At 43.8% G+C, this 15,060-nt stretch overlaps 1 protein-coding gene across 1 annotated transcript in view; it reads left to right on the top strand.

Moving 5' to 3' along the window:
• The first annotated feature begins 5,340 nt into the window (after window positions 1–5,340).
• The window catches only part of FAM184B (family with sequence similarity 184 member B), a 155,733-nt gene continuing 146,013 nt past the window's right edge, over window positions 5,341–15,060 (top strand). The window contains exon 1 of the mRNA XM_050791986.1: window positions 5,341–5,908. Coding sequence (XP_050647943.1) covers window positions 5,762–5,908 — 147 coding nt within the window. The 5' untranslated portion in view covers window positions 5,341–5,761. The remainder of the gene's footprint in view (window positions 5,909–15,060) is intronic.

Genomic DNA, 15,060 nt, shown 5'->3' on the forward strand with positions numbered 1-15,060 from the left:
GCTCAAATCACATGGTTTATTGCTTTTCAACAAAATGTAGTTGGAAAGATACAGTGAAATTTAGCACATTTAGGATAGGGTCCCAAGAGAGGTGGGAGGACAAATTACCTGAATTTCATGCTACACGGTGTTGTGGCATCTTGTCTGCTAGCTACATCAGCCTTTACCTCTGATAGTTAGGTCATGAGGACCACAGGTTAAGTGAAATACTTAACCACGGCCAAAACTGAAAATGGGGGCTCAGCAGTGCTTACAGCCAGCGCATACTTGCTCTGTCAGAAACTCAGGGGCAAGGATACCTAGCTAATGACCTGCCGAGAGCCATGGGTTTTTTTTGTTGTTGTTTGTTTATTTGTTTGTTTGTTTGTTTTTAGAAACAGCATCTCACTCTGTCACCCAGGCTGGAGTGCAGTGGCAGGATCATAGCTCACTGCAGCCTCGAACTCCTGGGCTCAAGCAATCCTCCCACATTAGCCTCCCAAAGTGCTGGGATTACAGACATGAGCCACCGCTCCCAAATGAAAGCCATGTTCTTAATCTGTGTTTCTGTAGCAGAACAGAAATAGGGCCAGAACGGGTGTCACTAATGAATGGCCATTTTAGGAATGAACTATCAGCCTGAAGGTGGCGTCGTCTGTACACTGCAGCTTGGCCTTTCCCACCTTGTTCTGTCCGTGAGGAACACTCTTGTTTCTTCCATCCTTTTTACACATATCCCATTTATTCTCTTTGTCATGTCTTGCACTACACTACCTAAACTTAACATCTTAATCCTGCCTATTTCACAGGCTACTTCTTTGCCCATTATACTTAACACGTGAGTTTCATATATTCTTTCTTTATCTATCCCTTAGGACAGAATTTAATATCCTCATAATACAGCAAGCCAACATTACAAATATACATTAAACATTTTGGCTTAAAATATTTTAAAAACTGTCCAGGAGAAGATAGAGTAAATGATATTGTATGTAATGGAAGACTGGTTGTTAAGAATGGGAAGATAGATCTTCATTGACAAAAAGATATCCACTTTATATTACTGAGTAAGTAGAGTTCAAAAACATTATTATAGGCCGCGCATGGTGGCTCACACCTGTAATCCTAGCACTTTGGGAGGCCAAGGTGGGCGGATCACTTGAGGTCAGGAGTTCGAGACCAGCCTGGCCAACATGGTGAAATCCTGTCTCTACTAAAAATACAAAAATTAGCCAGGCATAGTGGCAGGTGCCTGTAATCCCAGCTGCTCCAGAGGCTGAGGCAGGAGAATCAGTTGAACACAGGAGGCAGAGGTTGCAGTTAGCCAAGATCGCACCACTGCACTCCAGCCTAGGCGACAGAGCAAGACTCAGTCTCAAAAACAAAACAAAACAAAACAAATTATTGGCCAGGTGCAGTGGCTCACACCTATAATCCCAGCACTTTGGGAGGCTGAGGCTGAGGTCAAGAGTTCGAGACCAGCCTGGCCAATGTGATGAAACCCCATCTCTACTGAAAATACAAAAATTAGCTGGGCATGATGGCGCATGCCTGAAATCCCAGCACTCAGGAGGCTAAATGAAGCGAGAGAATCTCTTGAACCCAGGAGGTAGAGGTTGCAGTGAGCCGAGATTGCACCCCTGCGCTCCATCCTGGGCAACAAGAGTGAGACTTCATCTCAAAAAAAAAAAAAAAAATTACTGTAGTATTTGTTTATAGGTTTCACAGAAATGTGTAAACATTTCTGAAATACACATATGTTTGTTACATTTCTATATGTGTACACAGAAATGTCTAGAAGTATCTTCTCCAAAATATTAACAATAATTTTCTCTGAGTTTGGGATGTGGGGTTATTTTTGCTTGCTTCTACTCTTTTTTTGCTGTTGTTGTGTGTATTATCATGGATGAGGATGTTTGGGGGGATATTACAAGAAGTTCATAATCTAAAGAAAAGACAAGTCAATTATGATTTTAAATTTTTTTGACCAAGCACAGTGGCTCACACCTGTAATCCCAGGACTTTTGGGAGGCCAAGGTGGGAAGATTACTTAAGCTAGGAGTTCAAGACTAGCCTGGACAACATAGTGAGACCTTGTTTCTATTTTTTTTAATGATAATTTTAAAAAGAAAAAACTATCATATTGCCAGCATTGTGCTCTGGGAAGCTTATATTTGTAATCTAAAGAAAAATCAATTGGTAAGAACATCACCTTTGAAGTCAGATAGACCCAGATCCATTCACTAGCTGTATACAGTTGGGAACTCAACCTGCCTTAGCTTCACTTTCCTAGTCTGTAGAACGAGGATGACAATAAGTACCTCAGAGGAGGTCAGGATATGTGCTAAGGGCTTAGCACAGTGCCAATATGACATTAGTGGCCTAATAAATGTACTTCCACCTCCACATTGGATACAGTACTTAATTCTCTTCTGCCCTCAATTTCATTCCTGATGCTGTAAAGGGACCTACTAATCCCAGTGCTGGAAAATCCTAGGAGCTGCAGAGGACCCTCCAAAACAGGTGGGCTCATGGTGCCTTGATTACAGCAGCCGTGGGCCAGCAAAGCTGATAAAGGTATCTGATTTCCCCGTTGTCTTCCATTGTAAAGTTGAAAGTATAATATTTCCTACTGGAACATTTTTTAGCCCCAAGACCTAATGAAATCATTATTTAAAAACGAAAACTTGGGGTTAGACTTGCCGTTTTTCTAAACTTCAGTGTGTAAAAGATCATCTAGAGCAATGGCTTTCGATTCTTTTCAGACCAAACATCACCTCTTTTATAACATCCATGTTACTATCTTGAAATTTGTAGGCCCGGCGCGATGGCTCACGCCTGTAATCCCAGCATTTTGGGAGGCCGAGGTGGGCAGATCATGAGGTCAGGAGATCGAGACCATCCTGGCTAACACGGTGAAACCCCGTCTCTACTAAAAAAAAAAAATACAAAAAATTAGCCGGGCGTGTTGGCGGGCGCCTGTAATCCCAGCTCCCGGAGGCTGAGGCAGGAGAATGTCGTGAACCCGGGAGGCGGAGCTTGCAGTGAGCCCAGATGGTGCCACTGCACTCCAGCCTGGCGACAGAGAGAGACTCCATCTCAAAAAAAAAAAAGAAAGAAAGAAATTCATAGATAATACACACCTTTTTAAATCTGCATGATTTCTTGACTTTGATATTTTTGACATTTGATTCTTGATATTTCATTATAACTAAGTAATATATACAATCGGCCCTCCATATCAATGTGTTCCACATCCTCAAAGTCAACTAACCACAAGTCAAAAATATTTGAGGAAAAAAAATGGATGGTTGTATCTGTACTACACATATGCAGACTATTTTTTATTCCCTAAACAATACAGTGTAACAGCTAATTACATAACATTTACATTGTATTAGGTATTACAAGTAATATAGAGATGATTTAATGCATATGAGAGGATGTGAGTAGGTTATATGCAGATGCTACACAATTTTATATAAGTGACTTGAACATTCATGGATTTTGGTATCTGAAGGGGTCCTGGAACCAAACGCCTATTGATACTGAGGGACATAGTGTAGTACTCAGATGCTTGCATATGTAGGTAGACTCCCATGAATGTGGCAGTTAGAAGTGTGTTGTGGCCAGGCATGGTGGCTCACACCTGTAATTCCAGCACTTTGGGAGGCCTAGGTGGGCAGATCACTTGAGACCAGGAATTTGAGACCAACCCGGCCAACATGGAGAAACCCCATCTCTACTAAAAATACAAAAATTAGTCAGGCGTGGTGGCGCACACCTGTTATCCCAGCTATTCCAGAGGCTGAGGCACGAGAATGGCTTAAACCCAGGAAGTAGAGGTTGCAGTGAGCCAAGATCATGCCACTGCACTCCAGCCTGGGTAACAGAGCAAGATTCTGTCTCAAAAAATAAAAATAAAAAATAAAAAAAAAGAAGTGTGTTGTATTGGCAACCAAATATCATGAGCCACCTGACCCTTGATGTGATTTTCCAAAATGGTGAATAACTTTTGGTAAAGTTCTTGACCAAAAAGGCTAATTTTCCTCTAGTTTACACAGTGGTTGAATTCCTGTAAAATTTAGTGTATATTAAGATCCTGCAGAAAATATTCTAAATACACAATTTGGAATTAAGCAGAGAGCTGTTTAATGTGGATTCCTCACCCCCTGACCCCCGTCCTCACAGGTTTTGTTTCAAGGAATCTAGGATAGGGCACAGAATTTCTTGGCCATGATTCTGATTCAGGCCTCCTGTTTTCTAAAGGAACTGGGGGAGGGAGGGGTTGTGCTAAAAAGAGAACTTAAGATGGTAAACTAGAAATCAAAAACCGAGGTTGGTCATTTGATACAGAATCTAGAATAGGAATGTCTGTTTCTACTTGTAATTGCCTGACGTGGTACAAATTCTCTGGGTCAGTTTTCCTCACGGACAAAAATGGGTTATTGTTACCTTCAGTATGGATGGGTGGAACTGTGGTTTCTGAGACCCTTTGAAGCTTATTTGGTTTATGAAGACTATTAAAATTTCTGACATAAGGCAATGTATAAATGATATACATTCACCATGCAAACGATCATGAAGACGCTATTATTCGAGCTTTAGGAAAAGCTAATCACGGTGCCGTCACTTTCCCTTAAAGCCCACTGTCTGAAACCAGAGAACATGCCAGAAAGAAATTTGGCCCACTAACCTCTCCCCTCACCAAACACTAAACTCAGAATCCGAAAACTTGACAGTCTGGCTCGTCTGCCCAAGGCCAGTAGTGTGGATTTGGACGACTCACTTTACTTTCAGTGGGCTCGGTTTACTTAGATTTTCAGCTCCATCTGTTACTCATCTAACTGCTCCATTCCTCTTTGCTTCTTCCTTTCCCGCACCTGCCACCATCCTTTCTACCTCCCTAAAGACTTTGTCTTTGCGTTCCTACCGCTTCCCGCATTATGCGTTTCGCACTTTCTCATCTCAGATTTCGGACACCCGCACCCTGCCATCCCCTTGGCTTCTCCTCTTTGTTTAGGCATCCCCGGCAATCCTCCCGCAATGTCCTGGCTCCTCTCCAAGATCCAAAAAGGAAGGCTGCCATCCCCAGCCCCGCCGTGCACTCGCGCAACTCAGGCGCTGGCCCACACCGTGCGCTCCGGATCCCACACCTCCTCAAGTCCCGGTGACTCGCCCTCACCTACCCGCCCCTCTCTTAGCATCTCGTCCCCCACCCCCATTTCCACCCTCAGCTCGGAGACTCGGAAGCCGCGGGTCACTGTGCCCTGTCCCGCTCCGGAGGCTCTTATTTCTCCTTGGCCCAGGATGACCACCTCTGGCAGGGTCCGTCGCCACCGAGTCCGGGGCCGCGCTGCACCCACGTGTCCAAGAGCGCCGTGCCCGCCCAGCGCAAACCCCCCAAGGCCGGCTGCTCCTAGCCGCGGAAGCTCTCCTCTTGCACACGAAACCTGCACTGGCTGGGGAGCGGCAGACGGATCGCCAACTACACGTGCGGGGCGCCGGAGCCTTGCCGCAGGGTGCGGGTGCCCGCGGAGCCAACCAGCCAGAGAGCCAGCGGGAGAGGAGAAAGGGTGGGCGCGCGGGTGGGCGCGCGGGTGGGCCCGGGAGGCGGAGACCTTCGGGAAGCTGGGGCCACGAGGCGGTGCAGGCGACGGGACTGCAGTGCTCCCTCTCCCGAGAAACCCACACACTCGCACGCCCGCGCGCGCACGCACGTGCACACGGTGGGCAGGGAGAACACGGGCGAGAGTCTTTGAGTGCTGGGCGCGTTTTAGTGATGGCTTCTGCTCTCAAAAGCAAAATTAACCCACCCGGGACTTGCCCGGGCTCCAAAGACGACGCCCGCGGTGGCGCGGGCTGGAGAATGGACTGTGATCCCGAGATGCACGTGAAAATGTGCAAGAAGATCGCCCAGCTCACCAAGGTAAGGTGGGGCGCAGCGGGCCAGCGAGCTGCACGCCCGGGGCGCCGGAGCCGGGAGGGAGAGAGGATGCCCCTCCCGGGAGGCCCGGGCCGAATCCAGACAGAAACTTTGTCTCGGAGGCCAACCGGGAAGGGAAGCGGTCCTAAATCTGGGTGACTTGACCTTCTAGAGGCACCATCCTAAAGCAGCAGAGAAAGAGGATCCTTGCCAAGGAAACTCCCACAGCCTGCTTGCTGAGCAGGTGGTCTGTGCCTTTCCGAGGTGGGAATGTGAATCGAGTGTGTGTGTGTGTATGTGTGTGTGTGTCTCCGCCAGCTTTGCTCAAGTGCCTAGAATGTTGTGATTTCATTCAACTGCCATACTTTACAGCCTGGGGAGGTCATGTGGGCTCTATTTAAACACTTGATCCGTGTATTCCTTCATTCAACAAATATTTGCGTCATTCTTTGAGTGCCAGCAGCTTGCGTGGCACCGTACTAAACCTGGAATGCAGCCTAGGGGACTTACTATCAAACTGGGTGCAGACGTGTGTAGGAGCATAAATGGAGAAGAGCACGATTCACCAAATAATTATGGGATTAGGAAGGACCTTGGGAGGTCGGTCAGCCAACCCACCTCCCTACCTCCTGCAGAGCCCTGATTGAACCTTCCCAGACTATGTCTTTTTCAAGAAGACCAGCAAAAAGATGCCACCAGTGCTCTTTGTTAACCTTCTGCAGCTCCCCAATTAGGAGCTCCTTGTCACAGACTCCCCTCTGTGCCTTGTCTAGATGGAGAACAACATCCCTCACTGTCTCCCATACAAGGTTTCAAGTGGATGAATTTAGCTGTTTGCTTTGGGGTTTCCTTTTGGTCTCATAATACACTCCTGGTGCCGTGCCCGCCAGGGAAAGGTCAGGTCCAGGTCTGTCCTGTGGCATCTGGAACATGCTCTCTTTCCTCACCATCTCCCTCTCACTTCCCACACATTTTTTGTGGGATCACAGACATTCCCCTCCCGCTGTCCGGCCAACCTCACTATTTTGCCAGGACGAACAGAGCACAGAGTCTTGGAATTGAACACTAGCTGCCTTCTCCCACCTGTGTCATTAACTTCACATTCTTCGCACATGAGCCTGTCTCCAAAGAGGGCTCTCTTTGGTCAAGGGATGAAAAAAGAGATTGGAGATAGCCCTTAGAGTCCTTGGCATATATAACCGGTACTATTGATCTAACCTACATTCATCTAAATAGTGACATCAACCAAAACATGTATTTATTCAAGTACCTGAAAAGGCACTTGGCACAGTGCAAAGCATCTTCCCTATCTTCAAAGAATCTAAAATAGTTTTAGAGAAACAAGATTTGAAACATTGAGTGAAAGCTAGAAGACTATGTCTTGGGTGCTAAATTGGGTGCTTCCAATTACGAGTTCTATAGAAGTGGAAACAAAGGACAAATCAGTAGGGAAGGAACTGTGAGGGGAGATTTTATAGACAAGATGATCCTGGAATTCAGTGTGGACTTATGGAATTCCTACTATGTGCCAACTGCTGTGCTGAATGTTGATGGCATAACAATTAGTAAGATATGGTCTTGCCCTTGTGGTATGACAAACACACAAACAGATCATTTCAATATAAAATAGCAGTGATTCCACTCATTAATATTTATGGCACACCTATTATGTGCCAAGCACTGAAAACACAGCAGTATAGAAGGCATACCTGATTCTTGGCGCACAGTAGGCAGTGTTTCTTAAAGTATATTCTGCATTAGAAATGATGATTGATCCTTATGTAGTGCCTCTGTTTACCATTTTTATGCTAATTGCTTAAATTAGAAGTTTTTGCTATTAATAGGCCACCCTTCTTTTGGCTACTATTTGTGTGTGAATTATTTTCCATATCTTCATATTTAATCTTTCTATCAGGTTTATTTCGGTTGTGTCTCTGACAGGTGAATTTAATCCACAGGCATTTACTGTGATTACTAATATTTTCTTCCATCAGATCTTGCGTTTTTCATTTACCATTATTTCTCCTTGCTTCTTTTGCTTCCATTCTTGGCTTCTATCGGATTAGCAAAGTGATCCATATTCCACTGCTGGTTTGAGAGCTTTGTGTTTTATTTCTATTCTTCTCAGAATCGTCTTTTATTTTTCAACATACATACTTAATTCTGATTTTTTTCTAACAAAGTTAGTATGTAATTGTTTCTTCCCATGAAAGAACTTTGTATATTTTACTCATTTAACAGCCCCTTCCTTCCCATCTTGTTATTGCTGCCTAGAGTTTTATTTTTACTTTTCTGTTTGTTTGTTTGTTTGTTTAAGAGACAGGGTCTTCCTCTGTTACCCAGGCTGGAGTGTAGTGGCACAGTCATGGCTAACTGCAGCCTCAAACTCCTGGCCTCAAGTGACCCTCCCACCTCAGAATCCCAAGTAGCTAGAAACAGGTCCACACCACCACCCCCAGCTAATTTTTTCTTTTTCAAAAATGTTTTGTAGAGGTAGAATCTCACCATGTTGCCCAAGCTGGTCTCGAACTCCTGACCTCAAGCAATCCTCCCGCCTTGACCTCCCAAAGCTCAGGCATGTGTCACCGCATTCTATCTGTTTTTACTTCTTAAATTTAAAAATAGTTTTTATAGTTAAAAGTTAATTAACTTTACTGACATTTTATCACTTTTTCTGCTCACTATTTTTTTTTCTTGAATCTGCAATGTTCCCTTTAGGTTCACTTTTCTTCTGGCTGAAATCCATCCTTTAATAGTTCTTTCTGTAGGTGCCTTGGTATGGGAGGGAATTCATTGTTGGAAATGTCTTAATTTTGCCCTCACTGTTGTATGATAATTTATTTGGATGTAAAATTCTAGTGAACAGTTATTTTCCCACATCACCTTAATGATAGCACTCCACTGTCTTCTGGCACTAAGTGTTGCTGGTTAAAAATTCTGCTGCCAATCTAATTTTCATTCCCTTATAAATAAGCTGCCTTTTCCCCTTGATAACATTTCAGACTTGTTTTATTTATTTTTACTGTTCAGCAGGTTTTCTAGAACTGTCTTGGTGTTCGTTTATCTTTATCCTCTGCAAAAGTAGGAGGTACTATCTTTTGAGGATTATCATGTGCTTCTTTTTTTTTTTTTTTTTTTTTTTTTGACAGTGTCTCACTATGTCACCCAGGCTGAAGTGCAGTGGTGTGATCAAAGCTCACTGCAACCTTGACCTCGCATACTCAAGCTGGACTACAAGCATGAGCCACCATGCCCAGCTAATTAAAAAAAATTTTTTTTGTAGAGACAGGGTCTCACTATGTTGCCCAGGCTGATCTCAAACTCCTGAGCTCAAGCAATTCTCCTGCCTTGGCTTCCCAAAGTGCTGGGATTACAGGGGTGCATGTGCTTTCTTTAATTCTGGAAAATTATTACTGATTTTCTCTTGCAATATTGCTTCCTAGCCATTACCTCCATTATCTTTTCTGGCACCACCATTAGGAAAGTGAGGAAGCCTCACTATCTATATCCTGAGATGTTATTTTTTTAAAAAGATTTTGTCTTTGTGTTGCATCCTGGTGAATTCCTTGCCTTCCAATTTGCCAGTCTTCTAAATAATTTGTCCAGTCCAGAGTTTTTCCCATCTATTAAGTTTTTTGAATTTCAATAATTACATTTTTTATTTCTAAGATTGCACTTCCTATTTTCTTTCTGCCTAATTTTAACAGTTTTTAAAATTTTTACAGCTTTATTGAGATATAATTTACATACCATAAAATTCACCTGTTTTAAGTGTTCAGTTCAACATTGTCTTAGTCATTGAGCCATAACCATAATCCAGTTTTAGGGACATTTTCATCACCCCAAAGAAATCTTCCCTTGTGGACATTTGTAGTCAGTTCCTGTTCCCACCACCAGCCCCAGGCAACCATTCATCTACTTCCTATCTCTTTAAATTATCTCTAAATGAAACCATATAATCTATTATTCTTTCCATCTAATTATTTTAGGTTCATCCACATTGTAACATGTATCATTAATTCATTCCTTTTTATTACTCACTTATTTATCTTGTTGTGTGGGTAGGCCATGTTTTATTTATCCATTCACCAGTTGATGGACATTTGAGTTTCTACTTTTTGGCTTTTGTGAATAATGCTGCTATGAACATTACATTCATGTGCAAGTCTTTATGTGTTCTTGGGTAGGTACCTAGGAGCGGAATTGTTAAGTTGTATGATAATTTTAACTTTTTGAGAAACTGCCAAATTGTTTTACGAAGTGACTGTACCACCATACATTCTCCAGCCTACTTCTTCAGCACAATCTCCTAGTACTGCACCCAGTTCTCAGGTCAAAGTGAAGTACGATTCTTTCCTTACTCCACTGTGCACTCACCCAGTTTTTCTCTTGAAGTTTCCTCTCCTGAAATGTCTTCAACTCTAAAAGTAAAATCCTGCTTATGTTTTGAGCCCCACCTCCTCTAAGAAAAATCTTTTAAAAACCTTACTTTTGTGATTAAGAATGTATTAACTGGCCAGGCACCGTGCCTCATGCCTGTAATCCCAGCATTTTGGGAGGCCGAGTCAGGTGGATCACCTGAGGTCAGGAGTTTGAGACTAGCCTGACCAACATGGAGAAACCTCGTCTCTACTAAAAATACGAAAAAAATTAGTTGGGCGTGGTGGTGCATGCCTGTAATCCCAGCTACTCAGGAGGCTGAGGCAGGAGAATCGCTCGAACTGTGGAGGTGGAGGTTGTGGTGAGCCAAGATCGCGCCATTGCTCTCCAGCCTGGGCAACAAGAGCGAAACTCTGTCTCAAAAAAAAAGAATGTGTACATTAATTTTTAACTGTGTATTAAGTGCATTTACGTATCCAACTATTTCTCCAGCAGTTTGTACAATGTCTGACACATAGTAGATCCTCAGTAAGCTTGTTCAATTTAATTATCGTTTCCTCCCATAGGTTTGTTAATATTTCTTTCATGATACTCATCCCTCTGATATTATAGTTGACTTGTGGATAGTTTGTCCTTAAAGTAATAAGCTCCTTTATTTTATTCATAACACTTTACACCTAGTAGACACTCAATATGTGGTAGTGTAATAAACGAATATTCATTTACACAGTGACCCAAGGTCCAAGGTGCACCTTAAAATCACCTATGGAGCCCTTATTTATTTTTTTACTATACCAATGTATCCAAAATATTCTAAAATATCTATTTATTTATTTTTAATTTGTATAAATTTAGGGGGTACATGTGCTTTTTACATGGATATAATGTGTGGTGGTGAAGTCTGGATGTTTAGTGCAACCATCACAGGAATAGGGTACATTGTACCCAGTGAGCTATTTATGATTCCTCATCTGCCCTCCAGTCTCCCACCTTTGGAGTCTCCAGTGTCTACTATTCCACATTCTGTGTTCCTGCGTACACATTATTCAGTTTCCACCCATAAGTGAGAACATGTGATATTTGACTTTCTGTTCCTGAGTTATTTAACTTAAGATAATAGCTTCCACTCGGAGAGCTTTTAAAAACTCACCAACTAGGCTGGGTGCAGTGGCTCATGCCTGTAATCCCAGCACTTTCGGAGGCCGAGGCAGGCGGATCACGAGGTCAGGAGATTGAGACCATCCTGGCTAACACAGTGAAACCCCGTCTGTATTAAAAATACAAAAAAAAAAAAAAAAAATTAGCCGGGCATGGTGGTGGGCCCGTGTAGTCCCAGCTACTCAGTAGGCTGAGGCAGGAAAATGGTGTGAACCCGGGAGGTGGAGCTTGCAGTGAGCCAAGATCGTGCCACTGCACCCCAGCCTGGGCAATAGAGCCAGACTCAAACACCAGTTAAAGACTTGACAACTAAATGTAGTGCCTGTCCTAGACTGAATTTTATACTGACCAGAAAAATTGCTACAAGGAGATGATTGGGTCAGTTGACAAAACTGGAATACAGAGGGTAGGTAAAGAAGATAAAAGTGTATTGATGTTAAGTTTACTGGAGTTGACTGTACTATGGCTATGCAAGAAAATATCTTATTCTAGCTGGGCACGGTGGCTCACGCCTGTAATCCCAGCACTTTGGGAGGCCAAGGCAGGTGGATCACAAAGTCAAGAGATCGAGACCATCCTGGCCAACGTGGTGAAACCCCATCTCTACTAAAAATACAAAAAAGGCCGGGCATGGTGACTCACACCTGTAATCCCAGCACTTTGGGAGGCCAAGGTGGACAGATCACAAGGCCAGGAGATTGAGACCATCCTGGCTAACATGGTGAATCCCCATTTCTACTAAAAATACAAAAAATTAGCCGGGTGTGGTGGCACGCACCTGTTGTCCCAGCTACTCAGGAGGCTGAGGCAGGAGAATCGCTTGAACTCAGGGGGCGGAGGTTGCAGTGAGCCGAGATCGCACCACTGCACTCCAGCCTGGGCAACAGAGTGAGACTCTGTATCAAAAATAAAATAAAATTAAAATTAAAATACAAAAATTAGCTGGGCATGGTGGCACACACCTGTAGTCCCAGCTACTTGGGAGGCTGAGGCAGGAGAATCGCTTGAACCTGGGAGGCAGAGGTTGCAGTGAGCGGAGATCACGCCATTGCACTCCAGCCTGGCGACAGAGTGAGATGCCATCTAAAAAAAAAAAAAAAAAAAAAAAGCAGCAGCCTTATTCTTAGGAAATGCACATTGAAGCTGATCTTACGTTTAAGGAAGTATGATGCCTTACTCTCAAAGCATTTCATTTCATAATGTAGAAAACAGATTATGGAAATAGAATAAAGGCTAAATGAGACAAAATGGGGTAAAATTGGCGATCCTGAGTTACAGAGTATGTGGATGTTCTTTGTACTGTTCTTTTTCTGTTGGTTGTTTCTTAAGTTTGAGATTCTTCCTAAGTCAAAGTTTAAAACAGGCAAACCAAACAGCATACAAGAGCCCAGGCCCATCTTATAAGGAGAAGAGGGAATGGTGACAGGCATTAGTATTTTTGTTCAGATCCCTTCAAAAGCATCCAACATGCCGACAGGTTGAGAACCACTGGTTTGGAGCAAGGGAAGGATGGAACAGTAAAGTGTACTCAGAGGAGGTATTTGGAAGAAGAAGAGGGTCTAGATCCATTCCCCATTAAATAAAGCCTTTGGGAAGCTTTTGTTCTTGAAAGCATCAGGCCAGTTTGCCCAGCCCTGCCTTGCCTCTGGGCCTGTGTCCACCTCTCTCTGGTTTTGTACCCTCCTAGCACTCTCCAGCTGGGTTTTGTATTTTTGTTTGTCTTTGAGACAGGGTCTGGCTCTGTCGCCCAGGATGCAGTGCAGTGGCACGATCTGAGCTCACTGCAACCTCTGCCTCCTGGGCTCAAACCATCTTCCCACCTCAGCCTCCCGAGTAGTTGGGACTACAGGCGTGCACTACCATGTCCAGCTAACTTTTTTGGTAGAGACAAGGTCTCACTATGTTGCTCAGGCCGGCCTCAAACCCTTGGGCTCAAGCAGTCCTCTCACCTTGGCCTACCAAAGTGCTAGGATTGTAGGCATGAACCACCACACCTGGCCCCAGTTGTTTTTTCATTTTGCAGCTCTCTCCATGACCTCATCCCCAGAAGAACTGGAATGCCTCCTACCCGGAGATTCCCCAATTCCCATGTTCAAGGAACAATAGAATGTCTTACCCCAAATACGAGTGTTAATGAAGACTCTTTTATATTAAAATGAGAAAATGAGTGGAATATCATGTATTCCTCTACAAGAACCATCTCTCAAACTGAAGGCTGATTCTGGGGAACCCAGACCATGCACAGGAGAAGCAGATACCAGGGCACTACCTCTCATCTGGACCAACTAGAGGAAATGTACCCAGGAGGAGATGAGCAGCAGTCTTAGTGCCAGAAGCTGCCAAGCTCAAGTATAAACAGTCAAACAACCTCATGGGACCCTCTCACTCATTCTTGATTTGGATCTCGGCCAGTTAGTCAGAAGACCCTGCAAGAGCAAATGCTGAGTCAGGTGGCTGCAATTTCTCCATGTTAGTAATACCTTACGATTCTTTAGTTTTACATACTTTGCAAAGCCTTTGACATACTTACTCATCCTTTGTGTGCACAGCAATTCTGCATGGCTGGGAGGGAAGAACCATCTCTAATTGAGAAAGGGGGTGGGGCATCTGAGACCCAGGAGAGGGTCAGTATTCTGGCCCAACATCACATTAATATATATTGACAGAGCTAGGACATCCAGAATCCAGCGCTGGATGTGTGTGTGTGTTGAAGAGAGGGAGGTGGGGAAGTTTCTGCCCTGTTCATCCTGATGTTTCCATAGCCCCTCTTAATTACTCTTACTACTTTTTCCACCGCAAGGGGGAATATATAATTAGTGAGGTTTGGAGCAGGGTCTGGGCCTACAGAACTCTTGCTTCTTCCACCTGCTTGCTACTGGAGTGGTCTGCCTGGTAGAAGCACACATTGTCTTCTACACATCAATTATACAGGGGTAGGTGCACCTGGCAGGCAGAGCTGCCCTGGCCTAGCATTGTGACCAGATGGATAAGCATCAGAAATTCAGCTTGCCAGTGGATATACACCACAATCTCCAGTATTAACTTTAGTTGATAAAACGGTGATAATCTCAAAGCAGCCTCACACCTTGGTCTTGCATTTCAATTAGATCAGTGGGGAAGAGGAATGTTATTTACTGGGCCATCCTGAAGATCCAACGGACAGATCTTAGGATGAGCCTAGCTTCGAGGAATTTGGTACAGAGTTATAGTGAAAACTAATTCCTTTATTTGGGAAAGCACATTAACGTGAGAGTGGGAAACTTTTGAGTGGCAGTGTGGTATTTATCTGTAGATACCTCTTCAATGGGAAGTTCAGGAGGTCAAAGTCACCGCTTCCTGCACAGTGGCACAGCCAGACCATGAGGACTATGTCTCCCCATGTCCCAGAACCTTACCTGTCTATTAAGACACATTAATAGAGACAATAATACTGACTCTGTTATAGGGGTGGGGGATGGGAGGTGATGGGTACAGGATTGGGAGATGTAGTGGAGAATAGTCCCTGAGTTTAAAATCAGAAATAATAAGGAAAAATAATTATAATTTCTATTCAAAGTTATATGTTAAATGAATTTAAATTTGATTTGTTTCTAGAGGGCAACTTTTCACCCTTATTT

Source organism: Macaca thibetana, chromosome 5 (genome assembly GCF_024542745.1).
Source record: "Macaca thibetana thibetana isolate TM-01 chromosome 5, ASM2454274v1, whole genome shotgun sequence".
Classification (NCBI taxonomy): domain Eukaryota; kingdom Metazoa; phylum Chordata; class Mammalia; order Primates; family Cercopithecidae; genus Macaca; species Macaca thibetana.